Source organism: Paramormyrops kingsleyae, chromosome 25 (assembly GCF_048594095.1).
Source record: "Paramormyrops kingsleyae isolate MSU_618 chromosome 25, PKINGS_0.4, whole genome shotgun sequence".
Lineage (NCBI taxonomy): Eukaryota > Metazoa > Chordata > Actinopteri > Osteoglossiformes > Mormyridae > Paramormyrops > Paramormyrops kingsleyae.
Window position 1 is genome coordinate 31,864,253 of NC_132821.1, and position 18,086 is coordinate 31,882,338.

The following is an 18,086-nucleotide window of genomic DNA, read 5'->3' on the forward strand; positions in this document are numbered from 1 at the left end:
CAGGAAAACAATAGAATTAGAGTCCAAGAAGGCTGGGTACTCCGAACTGTCATTCGGTGCATAAGCGCAGATGACAGTCAGAGACCTCTCCCCGACCCGAAGGCGCAGGGAGACAGCCCTCTTGTTCACTGGGGTAAACTCTGATGTTAACGCGCTGAGCTGTGAGGCCACCAGTAGCCCCACCCCAGCCTGGTGTCGCTCACCCACCACAACTCCAGAAGAAAAGAGCATCCAACCCCTCTCCAGGAGATTGGTTCCAGAACCCACGCTATGTGATCAGGTGAGCCCGACTATATCTAGCCAGTATCTCTCAACCTCACGCACAAGCTCAGGCTCCTTTCCCATGAAAGAGGAGACAATCCATGTTCCAAAAGCCAGTTTTGTCAGCCGGGGATCGGTCCGCCAGGGCCTCCCTTGGCTGCCACCTGATCCACATAGCACCGAGCCCCTAACATTCCCCTTGCGGTGGAGGGCCCACCTGGGGACAGTCCCACGTAACTCTTTCGGGCTGGGCCCAGCCGGGCCACCAGGCGCTCACCAACGGGCCTCTCCCCCAGGCCTGGCTCCAGAGTGGGGCCTCGGTGACCCTAGTCCGGGCGAGGGAAACGGGACTCTGATTTTATCATTTTTCATGGGGTTCTTTTGGATTGCTCTTTGTCTGGCCCCTCCCCTGGGACCTATTTGCCTTGGGAGACCCTACCTGGGGCTATTGCCCCCGACAACATAGCCCCCAGGTTCTGTGAGGCACGCAGACCCCTCCACCACGATAAGGTAGCAATCCAGGGAGAGTAAACCTTCAGGGTCTTATCACAGAAGGTCTCCCACATCACATTAGAGTCAGCAGTCACACCCAAGTCTGCAAGTTTCTCACAACAACAAGTCTGCAGTCAGAATTTACAAACTGGGCACTTTTGTAGACCCTCCAGTTCTGCAGGAGCCTCCAGCGTCTGCCCACAAATATCTCCTTCGCCACACCACCAGGCCAATGATGCGGCTCAGGGCATTGGAACAAGGATCCAGCGACCCATGGTGACCGACACAATCCTCAGAGCCAGCCGTGTCAGTGCCAGTGGTCGCATTGAAGGCACCCATGACTAGAGGAATGTCACCTCGTGGGCACCCTTCAACCACCGAGCGAAGTTAAAATGTCTTCCCCAATTAGACATCACTTACCATTGTCGGAGCATACACTGAGACAACATACAAGACACCCAAGGAGTGCCTTAGCCCGAGTCTCATTATACACTCGTTGAAACGAGTGACATCAGACACAATTGGGAGGAGCTACTCCCTGAGTATGACAGCCATCAGACTTACCAGACCAGAAGTAGGTATACACACCTACAGAGATCTGGCCACTCCCCGGTCTGTGTACCTCAGAGAGTGCTGCCACCAAAACGCAGAGTTTACGAAGCTCTCCTGACAGCAGAGCATCTTGCCGGAGAGAGAAGATGTTCCACATACCTACCCGGATGGGTCGCCTCAAACTGGGACCTAAGTCCCACCATGCAGCAGGCGACGCCTGAGCACCACACCAGCCCCGATCCCCAACAGGCCTGATCCTATTAGCTCTCCGACAGTTTCAACTCGTCCAGGGATGAGGCTCCCGAAAGCTTTCCCCCATCCCCTTCATGGTGCGTGCAGCCTTCCTGCGGGCAGCTGCAGCAGAGCTACTCCCACAGAGAGCAGAAGGGTATCGTGCCGGTTTAAATCAAGTGGTTGTGAGTTGTTTTACGGCGGCTGGAGTGCCAATCCTGCCACCAACCCCCAAAAATTGTTTGCCTGCAAGTTGGAGGACCACTTGCAGGGCCAGATGCAGATCAACGTCATACCCCTGACCAGGTTTCACCCAAAGGTCCTAGGTTAGGGTTAGAAAAAGTATGGCATTTTCAGGCATCAAAGTGTGTTTTATGATAGTTCTGGGCCCCCCTATGATGGGAAACCACAGTTTAGCTTGCTTTAGTAGCATATTTCCTACTTTCAAACAGCCTGTTGTTTCACCCTAAAGCCCTGAGCAAACTGAGGCTCTCCCTTTAGAACTTTTTTGTGTAAGCAAAACTCCCACAAGCCCAATCTTAACATCCCCATAAAATCATTGCTTTACCAGTAGCATCCAGACCAGATATTGACACATCATGAATTAGGAAGAAAAAACAGTTATCCAAAGACATTACCATTTTATATGTGATTGGTAATTATAATGCTCAAAATGGCTTGTATGATCTGGCTTATGTTTTACATGTCTTGGTTTGATTACATATTCGTACAACATCTCTTGTTTAATGCAGTCAATTTATAACAGCTCTCATACAGCCACTGATGCCAAATGGTACCTTGAAATACATCTAAATTAAATCAGTTTTGGTGATGCTATACCTAGTGTTGCTCTGTGTCAGATTGTTGTGGAGGAGTTCCTGGAGGACATCAACAACATGCTGAACTCGGGAGAGGTGCCCAGCCTGTTCGAAAAGGAGGAGCTGGAGCAGGTGTTGGCCACCACACGCCCAAAAGCCAAGGAAGCTGGAATCTCTGAGGGCAACAGGGACGAGGTGATGTTACAGTATCATCATGGTTGTGGTTTTGCATGGAAACAGCTAGATCCAGGTCATGGGAATTCTGTTACTCTGGGACTCTTTCATATCATATATTTCCATAATGCTATAAGTCGGTTTTCTCAATCCAGTCCTCCGGCACCCACAGTTCCATCACAAGCTGGAAGGGAGCAAAAATGTGGACTGTCTAGCATGGAGTTCGGGGGGGAAAAAACCATGGACCGGCTGTGGGTCCCCAGGGATTGGATTGGGAACCACTGTACATAGATACAATGTCTTGCTTTCATACTCTTGCATCATTTGACCTTTATGTGAATGTGCAGGTGTTCCAATTCTTCATCTCCCGCGTGAGGGAGAAGCTGCACATCGTCCTGTGCATGAGCCCTGTTGGCGATGCCTTCAGGTCTCGTTGCCGCATGTTTCCTTCCCTAGTCAACTGCTGCACCATCGACTGGTTTGTCCAGGTCAGAGAGCATCGGCAGCTACAGTATGCTAATCCATTCTTAGATCCTCCTTTGTCAATCCTTAAATCTATTGTCCCGTCTCATAGTGTAGTTTGTTGTGGCTCTCTGTGGATAAGTAATTTATGTCATCCTTCTAGTTAAGGAAATTAAGGCAGTGATTTCAGGCTCTGTCTCTTTACATTATGTCTCTCCTCCTCTCTTCTCGACTGTACATTAACATACTTACCAGTATACAAGTAACGTTCACAAGCTGCTCGGAAGATGGGAAGGACTGGGAGAATAACCAATCTTAATTAGGGGCTCATGTCAGCTGGCCAATTAAGCCATGCGGAGTAGGCGGGTAGTGAGAGGGAGCGAGTGAGCTTGATGGATGTCATGGCTTAGCTGAAGCCAAAGCTCATTATTAAGCGGCTCCTGTCCTCTATTTGGTGGTAGCCCTCCTTTGTTCTGGGGTAATATGGTTCTGTCTGCTCCCTTTAGATGCTCTTTATTAGTGGATCTAGGCTTGGTCTGTTACAGAAACAACTAAAACAATAATAATACGTGTAGTGGTGGTGGTCGTGGTGATGAGGATGATGACGATGAGGATGATAATGATGGTTGACACAGTGGTTAGCGCTGTTGCCTCACATCTCTGGGACCAGGGTTTAAGTTTCTGCTGTGGCTCCATGTGTGTGGAGTTTGCATGTGTGTGTGTCTGTGTGCATGTGTGAGTGAGAATCATCTGTGTGCCCTGCAATGGGTTGGTACCCCATCCTGGGTTGTTACCTACCTTATACCCATAGACTTTGAACCCCCACCTACCACCCCTGAATAGGACAAGCTGGTACAGAAGAAGATGGATGATGATATTGTCGACTATATAAATGATATTTGACATAAAGCTTCATATTCTTCATTGTGCCCTTGTTTATAGAGAGTGCAGCCTTTCTGAATTCTGTGGTTTTGGCTTTAGCCTAAAAGCCCGACCACTCCTCGTCACTCACACACCCCCGTACCTCTTCCTGCCCAGTGGCCCCGTGAGGCTCTCCTCTCTGTGTCCCACACCTTCCTCAAGAACGTTGAGCTCGGCAGCGAGGAGATGAAGGGCCGCTTCTGTGAGATGTGCGTGGAGATCCACGTCAGCGTGACGAAGATGGCTGAAAGGTTCTACTCGGAGCTGCGGCGGCATTACTACACCACGCCTACATCCTACCTGGAGCTCATTAACCTCTACCTGGCCATGCTGGGGGAGAAGAGGCAGCAGCTTATCATGGTGACTGGGCACATGTTTCTGCACCATCACACTATGCTGAAGCAGAAACATCCAATTTATTCTTGCTTACTTCTTGCTGTGTGTGTGGGTTTTCATGATCACCATGTGTTGCATAAATTTCCACTGGTTTCCAGGGGTCTGTTTCACAAAGCTGGATTTCTTGCGTAGCTGGATAAGTTGTTGGATTTAAAGGTGTCTGGGTTTATCTTCGTCCACTTACATTAGCCCCGAGAACCTTAAATCCGACAAGAAATCCTGCTTAGTGAAACAGGCCCTAGTAGTTATGCAGTTGGTTAAATGGCATCTCTGAATTGTCTGTATTGTGTGTGTTTATACATTGTTGGGACCAAATATCCCATGTGATAAAATCCTGTTATTTTGATGTTGTGACAACCATTTTTTTCAGTCCCTACAAAGGGGAATTCAGTTTTATAAAAAATCAGTGACCGCAACAAACAAAAAATTAAAATGCCAGTAGAATTGTATTTTGTTTGGTTACTTATGCCTAAGGTTGGGGTTAAGGTTGTCATTGTTGGGACGAGGGTTTTGCCCATAGTAATGAATGTACAGTCCCCACAAAAACATGAATACAGGAATACAGGTCTTTGTGTGTGTGTCTGTGTGTATGTCTATGTCCTGTGATAAACTGTTATCTAGGGTGACCAGATAATCCATGTCAGGAGGGACATTATGAGGTACAGTAATTCAGGTTTTACAGACTACTTTAAGACTGAAAGGCTCCTGTTCTTGACTAAATAGTTCAGTTTTTTGTGCTTTGGTTTGTTTCCTTGATTGAAAGACTTATCCAGCTGTTTCACTTTAACATTAGTGACACATGCATGATTATAGGAGACTGACCAATCAGCACACAGCAAGAACTTGAGTGAAATCCGGGTCTTTTTAATTGAAATGGTAGTTTACAAATCCTGTCTTAGCTCAAAGTGTCCTCCCTGCCCTGGACTATCTGGTTACCCTACTATCATCTCAGCCAAGATGTACCCTTACCCTGAATGGGACTCAGGCCTCCCTTTGACCAGAACCAGGATTTGTCAGAAGATGAATGGATCTCTTATGTAAACCTATGTATCGCCTCCAGGAACGAGACCGTGTGGCAAATGGGCTCACTAAGCTGCTGGAGACCAATGAGCTGGTGGACAAGATGAAAGTGGACCTGTCTGCTCTAGAGCCCGTGCTGAAACAGAAGTCCATAGATGTCAATGCTCTGATGGAGAAGCTTGCTGTAGACCAGGAGAAAGCAGATCAGGTATGTGAGTGTATGACGATGTGTGCTTCTTTTTCTGTGTGATTGTATCTCATACAGCCTTGCCTTGGGTCTCCTATGGTTGTTTCTTCAGGTTCGCAAGGTGGTAAAAGAGGATGAAGAGGCAGCCAAGGTGAAAGCGGATGAAACCCAGGCCATCGCCGATGACGCCCAGCGGGACCTTGATGAGGCCCTGCCCGCCCTGGACAGCGCTAACCGTGCCCTGGATGCTCTGGACAAGGCGGACATCGCTGAGATCCGAGTCTTCACGAAGCCACCTGACCTGGTCATGACAGTGATGGAGGCCGTGTGCATCCTACTCAACAGCAAGTGAGTCAAGCTGTACAGATGTGCCTCTAGACTTTTGGGATATATTTTATCCGCAGTTCATCGATACCAAGGTTGCAAGATCCATGACCTGTGATGTATGTGGTAGCATTGAGTAACCTTTAACAGTGATTCTAACTTTTTAAAAGTTGTTGGATATTTGTATGTGGTCAGCGGGACAAAATAACAAGATATTGTTGTCCCCTGGAGCACAATAACGCACCACAATATATATTATACTTCCAATATTTCCAGATTTTTTTTAGCCAGAGCCAGTATTCTAAGCTGCCAGGTCATAGAATGATTTCCAGAGGATTATGTAGGCATAGAAAACTCATTTTAAAAAAGCAACACCTTGGAGTATTTTTTGATAAGGATGAATGAGATAAATTAGATTAAGATTTAGCCTGCCTTTGAATTTTGGAATTAATTTAGTTCAGTATTTTTGTAGGAAGAGAGCTCAAAATAGATCCTAATTAGTACTACAGAATTGCATTAATGCTATTGCCCAAGGTAAGCAAACAGGCTCAGTCCAAGGTAAACAAATTTTCCTTTTTACTTCTGCCAGATATAACAAGTAGCTTATAACTGATGCAACATCAAGGCTCTTATTCCATTGTATATTGGCACTTCTGCCTTATTTGATGCCTGGAAAAGGGGGGAAAAAAGGGAAAAAAATCTACACATTCCTTGTGAAAGTGACCTTCCAGCAGGATAATAATATATATATCCATAAATTATAAAGAGAACAAGGAAATGTGCTGTAATGCATCAAAGCATGCAATTTGTCACTGAAAAAGACTGAATGCAGCAGTGCTGTCATCATTACAGGTTTAAGCAATTGGCAAACATTAAAGAATTCATTCTTTTATGATATTAGGTGTCTGAGCTGGCGTTGATATATTGCTGTTATAATCGATAGCAGGGGTGCCCAGCCTTTTTTACAGCTTCTTTTACAAAGAAAATACTCTGGTGAGCTACTGAATTGCGGCCATATATTTTGTGGCCTATTAGTACATTTGGCCAATCACAATCGACCGATTGGCCGCCAATGAAATAAAGTATTGTAGCGCTGGTGGGATTAGCGTATCCCAGCATGCTTAGCGAGCGGGTGTACATAGCCCTGTGTATGTCTTGTATATATCCCCTGATTTGTATTTGTTAGTTTAAATCCTTGCCTGCTGTATACCCGAATATCGCGTGTGCCCGTACATGTGTTTGTACTCGGTTCCAGCCTGAGCCTGATGTGTCTTAGCCATTGTGTAATAACCCGCCGTGTGTGTGCCTGGTCACCCTTAGTGTAACTTCCCTGTGTTTCTCCGCCATTGAGTGTCTCCCTGCTATTGTTGCTTCATGCGGTGCTTTTAAGGACTACGTTAAAGAGCAGCATCGTGCTCATTCGCGTCTTCTCACATCCATTCGCCACGATGGTGATGCCTCAGTCTGCCCAGTGCCACAGTATTATTCATTAATCGTCTCTTGATCGACTTGGAAACACGTCGCGATTGACCGGTCGACGATCAAAGAGTTTGGCGTCCTTGATCTATAGCTACCGGTCTGTTTCTGAAAAAGAAACAGCTTGCCTCTGAAGTTTAGAGTAAGATGCTTGGCTGAAAATTCTCTCACATGGCCATCTATCTGCAGTATGTTCACCCTGTCTTTCTTTGGTTTGGGTGCATGACAACCTGTGAAATTTATATGGCGACATGGGCTAAGAAACATGAGCCTCACAGGGGAGGTGTCAAATTTGACACCTAAGAAGTCCTCTCTGTCCATTCATATTTATGTAAGTTTAGACACTTAGAGTGTCCCTTGTCAAAGCAAGCAATTTATGACAATTATGAGTGAACCTGGCGGTAGCCGGAGCTAGCGAGTGTGTCCAGCTGCAGTGGTGACAGCTGGATTGCATCCGCCGATTTGATTTATCGCCCCATCAAGTATCGGTTTATTGCACCCTCAGGGCCGACTGGGCAAGTGCCAAGCAGGTCCTGGGGGACTCATACTTCCTGAAACGGCTGACGGAGTACGATAAGGACAACATCCGCCCGCACGTCCTGCAGAAGCTCCACAAGTACATCAACAACCCCGACTTTGTCCCGGAGAAGGTGGAAAAGGTGTCCAAGGCCTGCCGGTCCATGTGTATGTGGGTACGCGCAATGGACCTCTACTCCAGGGTCCTCAAGGAGGTGGGACCCAAGAGGGAGAAGCTGGCCGCTGCACAGGTGAATACGATCATTCAGTGGGAATCGGGCTGGTCAATTAAAAGGCTGGTGGTTTAAATTCCTAGAAAGGCACTAGAGTTTAGCTGATGAGCTGGGATCTCCTGTCATACTAACTGTACAATGAATGAAAAGCTGGTGGTGTCTGTCATGTAGGCCACATCCCCATGTTGATATGACCCTCGTCCATCCACCACATCCTGATAGCATTTCATGGCACTGTACTTCCACAAATTTGTCCAAACACTGCCCTGATCTATCAGTCAAGCTAAAATATCTATCCGTTCATCTTCCAGGCACGGACCGGGAATCTCTCGGTGGGTGGTCATGTGAGGGCTGGTTTTTCTTCCCCCAACCCCGGGGGAATGGGAGAACATGCGAACTCCACACACACAACACAGCAGGGGCACGATTCAAACCAACATCCTACCCACTGAGTCTCCCTCAGTCCAATGCAGCATAAATTTAAACACTGTGAATTATACATGGTGCTTGGCCCATCCTCAGAGATCCTCATCATCCAGGACGCTCAGTGTTCAGGTGCAGGAAGTCAGAGTGCAGCCTCAGACGTCAAAGGCCTGAGCGCATATTTTTATTTTTTCGCTCAGGAGTGTACTTGTACGTGTGCAACTGGAAAAACAATCAACTCAGTTCAATAATGTGATGATTATGAATTACTACAGGCAGAAACAGAGAAGGGACACAAACTGAGAGCCTCTACTAAGGTCTTCCTCTTCCTCGCCATGCAGACAGAGCTCGACACGACCATGGCCACCCTGAAAGAGAAGCAGAAGAAGCTGGAGGAGGTGGAGGAGCAGATCAGGATGCTGCAGGACCAGTTTAACAGCAGCGTGTCTGAGAAGGAAGCACTGGGTGAGGTTTAGCTTTAAGAGAAGCTACCATGGCCGCTATCGACCTTCCACTGAGTGCTCTGCCTACGTGTCTCCGGGCAGCAAGGACCATGTCCCTGACGGAGGCCAGGCTGGGTCGGGCTGGGAAGCTTACCGCCGCCCTAGGGGACGAGCAGGTGCGCTGGCAGGAGAGCACCGCCCGCTTCCAGGAGGAGATAACAAACGTCATCGGCAACGTCTTCATTGCCTCGGCCTGCGTGGCCTACTGTGGCGCTTTTACCTCCCAGTACCGTCAGCTGGTAGGTCCGGTCATTCTGGCTTCCACTCAAGCACAGTCTCTGTGTCACCCAAGTGCTGCATCCCTAGCAGTGCCGGTCCTCAGGAGACATAGGCGGCCGCCTAGGGCGCCATCTTCTGTGGGGGCAACGACTTAGCAAAACGCCATGGGTGGATCTTTCCTTGGGCTCCCCATGACCTCCAAGCAGCACTGATTTCCAGTACATTCTATCTCTGTCTTTTTAGAATAGTTTGTCTTGTACCAAAGTAGACATTTATCTTGGATAGCAGTCTATCCAAACCAGGGGCGTCAGAAGCATTTTGAATGTGGGGGGACACACTGGCATAAAACTAATACATTATGTTAAATGTGGGGGGGTCCAAATGAATATTTATGAAATGTGAGGGGGACACATCCCCCTCAGATTTAATGGCGGCGACGCCCATGATCCAAACATACAAAGGACATATAAGGCCCTTTCTGTAAAGGTCAGCCATTTTTCTGTCCCTAGCTACCTGTGCCCTTAAACTTCCCTAAAATCAGGAATACTATTGAAATATTTAAGATCCCACACTAGCCATTATTTACAGCATAGCAGTCTAAGCTTTTGCTCCCTGTATTCAGTCTATGTGAGCCCAGTGTATGTCGGTTTTTCTCTCCAGTCCAGTTCTTAATTAATTAGCCATAACTGAGTTATTACTGTTGCCGATCCCAACGGCTCACATGAAAGTAAACAATTTGGCTGCAAATTAAACGAGCAGCAGATATTTACCCAGATGCTGAGGCTGAATATAGGAAGGCAGGGGACAGGGGAGGTGGGGGGGGCAGAATGGGGCAGAATGAGGCCGTGGGAATCCCCAGTTTGCATGCCTTCTGTTGCTATTGGCAACATTATTCGTATTAAATCTCTGGCCCTGAGAAGTTATTGTTAATCAATGGCATTATAAGACATAGACGGCTACTGTGGAGAAAAATGATTGTCGGCACAGTAAGATGTGGAGCTGGATTGGTACATACAGAGATTCAATTTTGTCGAAGTCCAATATCAAGGCTTGCATTTAAAAAATGCAAACAGCAGCCCAGAAACAATATCGCTTTCAAACAACATTGATTCTGCATTTTAAAAGTCGCACAAACACATCTTCTTTTGTCACATAGTAGTTTTCCCTCATCTATAAATCCTGCTGGATTAATGGCACGATGATCACTCAGGGATTGAGGCAGATAATATTACCTGCTGTGACCAGTGTCACAGTGGATGCTGTGCACATAGACTGATACCTAATATGTCTCTAATGTGGGGGAGGGTGCGGAACAGGCACTGACTACAGAGCGTCACCACACCGACCACATGACAAACCAGCTCAGGGGTGAGAACCCCATGTACCTCAGCACCACACTACTCCAAATGGACCAGCATGAGGTTTTTTTCCAGTGGCTGGAGAACCAGTCCTGCCACCAACCCCAAAGTTATGCCCTGTAAGTTGGAGAATCTCCTTACAGGGCTGGATATAGATTAACATCATACCCAGGATGAAGCAATCGCAGGATAAGGACCTTGCTCCTGGGCCCAATGGAATAGAATAACTTTGGACATTCATGGGATTTGAACCAGCAACCTTCCAGTTACATGGCACAGATCCCTAGCCTCAGAGGCACCACTCTGTCTGTAATGTACCAGATATAATATATATAATTATGGATGATGGTATGTTTTCAGTATTAGCCTGCAGTATATCTTAATCTAGTCAGGCTTCCTGTGTTTTCCTGCAGCTTGTGGCTGGATGGACGTCCCGCTGCCAGGACCTGGGAATCCCCATCAGCGACAGCTTCAGCCTCATCAGCATTCTGGGCCAGCCCTACCAGATCCGGCAATGGAACGCAGAGGGGCTGCCCAGAGACACCGTGTCCACTGAGAACGGCGTGCTGGTGACGCGAGGTCGCCGCTGGCCGCTCATGATCGACCCCCAGGACCAGGTGGGGGCCGCTGCTGCTCCCCCCACAGTGACGCTGTGTAAACACCCCCTGTTCTGTCCCTCCTGGACACTGCTCGTCCTAGTTTGACTACTGTCAGTCTGAAACACATGCTGTTAAAAAGCAGCTCCCTTCTGGATCCTTCATTTCTTAGTGCTTGTTACTTCTACCCAAAGCAGGGGGGATTTTTTTTTTTCATGGGGTGGGGGGGGGGGGGCACCGCTGGGACCGGCACTCTAGGGCACCCCCTGCAGATGTCAACATTTTTTTTCCACAACAAAAGACATAGATCAAGTGTCCACTCCAGACCATTCTGATAAAAAATTTTGGTTCAAATATTGTAAATATCATAGTAAAGTAAATTTCTGTCAGAATTTGTCTACTTGATTGGTGAATTTTGCTAACAACACTCCCAGCCCCCTCCGGATAGGTCATTTATACCACTGATTAGCATATTATTATATGATTGGCCCCCAGAGAAGTTAGTTCACCCCTGATCCAAATGCAAATGTGCAAAACATATCGCTCAGTCTGCTTCTGTAGACCATTCCGGGCAGCGATAGGTTGTGCAAAATATTTCAGTAAAAATCAGGGAGATTTCAGTACAGTAACCTGATATGACTTAGCACAAGTTTGCCGTATGAAAGAATCTTCTACTCTAGACCAGAGCTACTCATGTATTCTTCCTCAAGGTCCAAATCCCACCAGTGACACACCACCAAGGTCTGCTGCAAGCAAAAAACAATATTGCCTAATTTTGGGAGCTAGGGTGTTTTGGCATTTGAGCCATTTGAGTACCACGTTCCAGAGTCTGTTCTCCAGTCTGTTCTGGAGTCTCTAAGGTATGTATTAACGAAATAACACAGGTATCCTTTTTAACAGTATATGTTACGTTATTACTAATTCTGCGCCAGCGTTGACATTAAACAGACAGCCCATATATACAATGCATGAACATTTACGGGGAAACTCTTCAGTGTGCTGCCCATAGCAGAGTCCGTGCATCAACAGCACAGCTCAGTTATAATCCCCTTTTAAACAGCAGTGTAAACGTTGCTTTCCTGTTGGTTTATGAAGGAGACTTTGAGCTGTATGGTGTTTATGCTCCTTTTTCCAGGGCCAGACAGGAGCACGGGGGACAGAATAGTGCAAAATAGTCTCATTGGCAGCAAGGAATTAGACACGTGATGATTTATATGGGGGATAAAGAAAAGCAGATCGGCGGGGCTTGCGGTTCAGGCGATACACACACAGGGCTTTCGTCTGGGTTACTGCAGCTGTAAACACCAGAGGCAAAGGGCAGCTCAGCTGGGCAACTCGAACATTCGCATCATTCTGCTTCTCTGTAGCCACTCTGCACCCTATTACTCATCTCGTCTTCACACCGTGTCTCCTGGTGAGGATTGCAGTGCCGGTATGCTCTACACTGATGAGAAATGCGATTATTTAAGTGATGAATGTGCGTTGAAATGCAGTAATGAAAATGTGTTGCAAATGCAGTAATGAAACTGCACTGAAATGCAGCAATGAAAGTGTGCTGAAATGCAGTAATGAAACTGCAATGAAATGCAGTGATGAAAGTGTGCTGAAATGCAGTAATGAAACTGCAATGAAATGCAGTAATGAAAGTGCGTTGAAATGCCGTAATGAAAGGTCGTTGAAATGCAGTAATGAAAGTGCGATGAAATGCAAATGAAATATTCCATTTGATCAGTTATTTTATTTAGAGCATATTAGGATTGTAAAGGAAACCATCTGAACATTCTGTCTTCCTGTCTGAAAGACATTACATGTCCTGCGACAGTCAGATGTGGCATCATTTCTGCAAAGGACTGATTGGTCCAGGCGGTGTATCTAGTACATACTACTTCTGCTAGGGACACTCTCCTTCCTCAGATATATATTGAGCACCAGCATCGTGTTTTTAATGGCTGCTTTGATCTACCCCAGGCAAACCGCTGGATCCGGAGCAGGGAGATAAAGAACGGGCTGAAGGTGGTCAAACTGAGCGACGCTGGCTTCCTGCGGACCCTGGAGAACGCCGTGCGTCTGGGCGTGCCCGTCTTGCTGGAGGATGTATGACTCACGCCTTGGCTCCCTCTGTTACCATGACGTCCAGCACTCTCCATGACACCATTTTACACCTCCATCGATTGGCTACTATTCTTTGAGCAACATACATTTGGAGAAGAAAAATGATAGAATAACCAGTAATTACAGATAATAGCTTACAGTATAAAACAGTACAATACATTAAGCAATGCATCATATTATTAATCATCGTGTAAGATGTAAATTGAATCGATACATTGTTACTAAAAGAATTTATAATCTATATTATTATATATTATTACTATACATTATACAATTATCATTTGTCATTGTTATGGCAAATGTGGATGCAGCCAGTGGCTTTACAACCACAGTCAATCCCCATTGTCAGCCTGTTTTGACACCGTCTGTCGTCCCCCGTGCTCTCTGTAGCTAAAGGAGACCCTTGACCCCGCGCTCGAGCCTATTTTGCTGAAGCAGACCTTTGTGACTGCCGGGCGCACGATGATACGCTTGGGAGACTCCGATATCGATTACGACAGCAACTTCCGCTTCTACATGACGACTAAAATGGCAAACCCACATTACCTTCCAGAGGTGCGTGAATCTGACCCGACACCCATAAAGTAACCAATACCTCATAGCTAAAGTAAGAATAAAGGCATTATGTTTTAGGGACTCTTTCAGCTTGGTCCATGCGACCACAGTCCACAGCACCCCATGATGTCCTCACGGTTAAGGCACCAGCTGTTTTTATGTAATAAATCAGTTTATTTTCATTGAGCTGCCCCTTGGTCTTCCTTCGTTTAGGTTTGCATTAAAGTGACCATCATCAACTTCACGGTGACCAAATCAGGCCTGGAGGATCAGCTCCTCAGGTCAGTAGATTGGCTCCTCAGGTCAGTAGATTGGCTCCTCAGGTCAGTTGATTGGCTCCTCAGGTCAGTAGATTGGCTCCTCAGGTCAGTAGATTGGGTCTGCATTTCTGCCTCACCTCTATATTCATTTAACTCTTACTTTTCTCCACCTGTTGATATGAATAATTGTGGCATAAGGTTTTATTTCTTACTACACTGTAGTTCATTTCTAAATGCCCATTTGAAGTCGAGGGCATCTTTGCATTGCTTAGACATGGCAGCAGATACCACAGTGTATCACGCGCTACCTTCGCCTTTTCAGCGACGTCGTGCGTCTGGAGCGGCCAGACCTGGAGGAACAACGCAACGAGCTGATTGTGCGAATCAACGCTGACCGCAACCAGCTGAAGGACATCGAGGACCGTATTCTCAGGCTCCTTTTCACCTCCGAGGGCAACATCCTGGACAACGAGGAACTCGTCCAGACTCTGCAAGAGTCCAAGGTCCAGGCAAACCCTGAAGACCATTGACATTTTTTTTGTAGATGTTGTGCTTGTTTTTTTGCGTGTGTGTTTCCTTCTGTGATTACTTTTCACACATTGCGCTCTAGAAGATCAATTATATGCCAGAGGCAAAGTGAAAAAAGTAGTTGCATCTTTTCAAAATATTCCTGCCATCTGAAATAACCATCATCAGAGCAATGAACGGTCCAAGACTGTCTGACATTGGTTAATCCAGGCATAAAAAGCTAAATTTATCCATTTACGTGTGTTCTCTGGCATGAGTGGCTGGCATCATTGTCTTTATTTTTAAGCCAAGAGTCAGAAACTCAATTGAGGCAAATTCCTGCCGTTTCCTTCCGGTCCATTCTAATTGCGCTGCTGTTTGGTCATTCCCTGATGTTAAGACATTTGTAATTTTTAGGTGACATCAGAAGCCATTAAGACACGTCTGCAGGAAGCAGAAGCCACGGAGCTGATGATCAATGCGGCTCGGGAGAAGTACCGACCAGTGGCTGCACGGGGCTCCGTCCTGTATTTCGTCATCGCCAGCCTGTCCGAGATAGACCCCATGTACCAGTTCTCCCTCAAGTACTTCAAGCAGGTATGACAGCAGTTCTTTGTGCCGTGACTTGGTTTCACTATAAAGATAGTTGTGGTGGGATCAGTAGGTTGTGCTTACTTTTGCCTCAATGGTTGGGTATTCCGCTAGTCATGAGGGTAAATTCCTGGGTTTACGATTAAAATTAAGATTAAGACTAAATTTATTAATCCATATTAATCCTTTGAGGAGAATAAAACCACAATTTTCATTGCTTCGTCATCCCTTGATACCTGACATTTTTTACTGCTCTATTATCTCTTTGTTTCCTCCCACATTGCGGTTTAGCTAATTGGTATCTCCAAAGGGCCGGTAGTGGTTGATTGAGTCTTTGAATGTGTGTGTGTGTGTGCGCTCTGGAACTCCACCTAGGGTGTACCATACTCTTGTTACTTCAAGTTCATTTCCTATTTGTGAACCTCCACTTCCCTCCCTTCTCCGGCTCTAAAAACGCGGCGTTCACGCTCTAACGGAAATCTTCCTCGCCAGTTGTTCAATAGCACCATCGAGACGTCGGAGAAGAGCTGCGACCTTTCCGCCAGGCTGCAGACCCTGCTGGGGCGGACGCTGAGCAGCACTCACGCTAACGTGTCCCGCGGCCTTTTCGAACGCCACAAGACCATCTACAGCTTCATGCTGTGCGTGGAGATCATGAGGCAGGGAGGCCAGGTGTCTGAGGCAGAGTGGCAGCACTTCCTTCGGGGGAGCTCGGGCGTCTCTAAGGTCAGCGCGTCATGGTGACCTCCCCCGACGTTTACGCGACGCCCCTCCCACACTGCGCTGGAGAAACGGCAGCCCAGTGCGCAATAAGCCGCTTCCCATCCAGACTGCTGGAGGGTGCAGTGTAACCACAGCTGAGTGATTTCTCAAACTACAGTGGTGACAGAAGGTCTTGGGACCAGGGGTGTAATTAGAGATGAATGAATGGGGAGCGGGGGGGGGGGTTGATGGTGGGGCCAATAGCAAACTATTCATGACTTAAGACAATAAATGCACATTTATCTGGGGGGGCTAAAAATATTTTGGGGGGGGGCATGGCCCCAATAAAATAGGCCTAACGATGCCCCCGCTTGGGATGTTTGTTTAACTCAGCAAACATGTTGCAAATTCATTGGATTTACTGTATAACAGAAATCAGTTCACATTTACTTCAAATAGTAATGCATTAAAACCCAAATTATAGTTCTACAAGAGCTGTTCTGAGTTTAAAAGTCTCATTGGGTGCTTTTTCATTAGCAATACCTTTGAAATTACATAAAACACCAAACATCTGTGTTTAGTATCATTTTGAGAGCCAGTGACTACGACTGTGATTAACAGCAGAACTGAATGAGTCGGTCAAAGAAATTATGACAAAAAAAAACAAATAAATTATGACACTTGATAAAAAAAAATGTTTGTGTGGAAGGTATATGTTAAACATTACTTATCGTTGGATTTTTGTCATGAAACCAAACAATTTGCAACATTTTTACTGAAATAAGCAAGTGTCCCGAGACTTGTTGTGAGCACTGTAAATAAATAGTGCAAGACGTTGGTTGTTGTACTTGTTATGCTTGCATATCTTCTTCTGAATCGGAGAAGCTTCACGCAAAGTTATGTAGCTATGTATCTGTCCAGTACTTGCTTTACTAGTCCACACTAGCATGATGAGCATTTCATACTAGTAGTACGGTATTACTAGTTCATTACCAGACTGGCCCTTATTATCAATGGTGCTGTTGAATTGCTGTGGTCAGTCGGATTACCTTCCATAGCAGTCTTTCATCTCTCGTTCAGAAATTCTCTTCAGAGGATATTAGTGAGCTAGTGTGCCGTTTTCGAATATCATTAGCACAATTTTGCGGCTAATTTGCGGCTGTAAGCTGGCCAGTAGAGTCAGTGTGCAGACTAACGTGGGTAAGGGAGAAGGCTGCCTAGAGGACGCGTGTAATGTGCGTAAGGGAGAAGGCTGCCTAGAGGACGCGTGTAACGTGCGTAAGGGAGAAGGCTGCCTAGAGGACGCGTGTAACGTGGGTAAGGGAGAAGGCTGCCTAGAGGACGTGTGTAACGTGCGTAAGGGAGAAGGCTGCCTAGAGGACGCGTGTAACGTGGGTAAGGGAGAAGGCTGCCTAGAGGACGTGTGTAACGTGCGTAAGGGAGAAGGCTGCCTAGAGGACGCGTGTAACGTGGGTAAGGGAGAAGGCTGCCTAGAGGACGTGTGTAACGTGCGTAAGGGAGAAGGCTGCCTAGAGGACGCGCGTAACGTGGGTAAGGGAGAAGGCTGCCTAGAGGACGTGTGTAACGTGCGTAAGGGAGAAGGCTGCCTAGAGGACGCGCGTAACGTGCGTAAGGGAGAAGGCTGCCTAGAGGACGCGTGTAACGTGCGTAAGGGAGAAGGCTGCCTAGAGGACGCGTGTAACGTGCGTAAGGGAGAAGGCTGCCTAGAGGACGCGCGTAACGTGCGTAAGGGAGAAGGCTGCCTAGAGGACGCGTGTAACGTGCGTAAGGGAGAAGGCTGCCTAGAGGACGCGCGTAACGTGCGTAAGGGAGAAGACTGCCTAGAGGACGCGCGTAACGTGCGTAAGGGAGAAGGCTGCCTAGAGGACGCGCGTAACGTGCGTAAGGGAGAAGACTGCCTAGAGGACATGTGCGGTTCAGCCGTGTCAGAGAGGATGGTCTCGCGAGAGCCACTGTCCTGACAGAGGTGTCAGCGGTTCTGAAATGTCATGTTCCCTAAATTTGACAGCAAGGAGACTCCCACGCTGACAGGGGCAACCCGACCGTTCCCTAAGCAGTCCGGGAAATGTTATTAAGACATGCTGTAAATGAGTTTGCTCTTCATTTATTTCTCACATTTTCTCTTGAGATGACGTCCATGTCATCAGCGAAAACAAAGTGAGATACTGTGTGTGTG

At 47.0% G+C, this 18,086-nt stretch overlaps 1 protein-coding gene across 1 annotated transcript in view; it reads left to right on the plus strand.

The window, feature by feature from the left end:
• The window catches only part of dnah6 (dynein, axonemal, heavy chain 6), a 67,878-nt gene that overhangs the window by 30,804 nt on the left and 18,988 nt on the right, over nt 1-18,086 (plus strand). Inside the window, exons 49-63 of the mRNA XM_023812438.2 lie at nt 2,397-2,549; nt 2,876-3,016; nt 4,029-4,271; nt 5,368-5,535; nt 5,627-5,862; nt 7,820-8,081; nt 8,828-8,951; nt 9,032-9,228; nt 10,980-11,183; nt 13,131-13,256; nt 13,665-13,829; nt 14,043-14,110; nt 14,412-14,592; nt 15,014-15,193; nt 15,680-15,913. Of these exons, the coding sequence (XP_023668206.2) occupies nt 2,397-2,549; nt 2,876-3,016; nt 4,029-4,271; nt 5,368-5,535; nt 5,627-5,862; nt 7,820-8,081; nt 8,828-8,951; nt 9,032-9,228; nt 10,980-11,183; nt 13,131-13,256; nt 13,665-13,829; nt 14,043-14,110; nt 14,412-14,592; nt 15,014-15,193; nt 15,680-15,913 (2,682 nt within the window). The remainder of the gene's footprint in view (nt 1-2,396; nt 2,550-2,875; nt 3,017-4,028; nt 4,272-5,367; nt 5,536-5,626; nt 5,863-7,819; nt 8,082-8,827; nt 8,952-9,031; nt 9,229-10,979; nt 11,184-13,130; nt 13,257-13,664; nt 13,830-14,042; nt 14,111-14,411; nt 14,593-15,013; nt 15,194-15,679; nt 15,914-18,086) is intronic.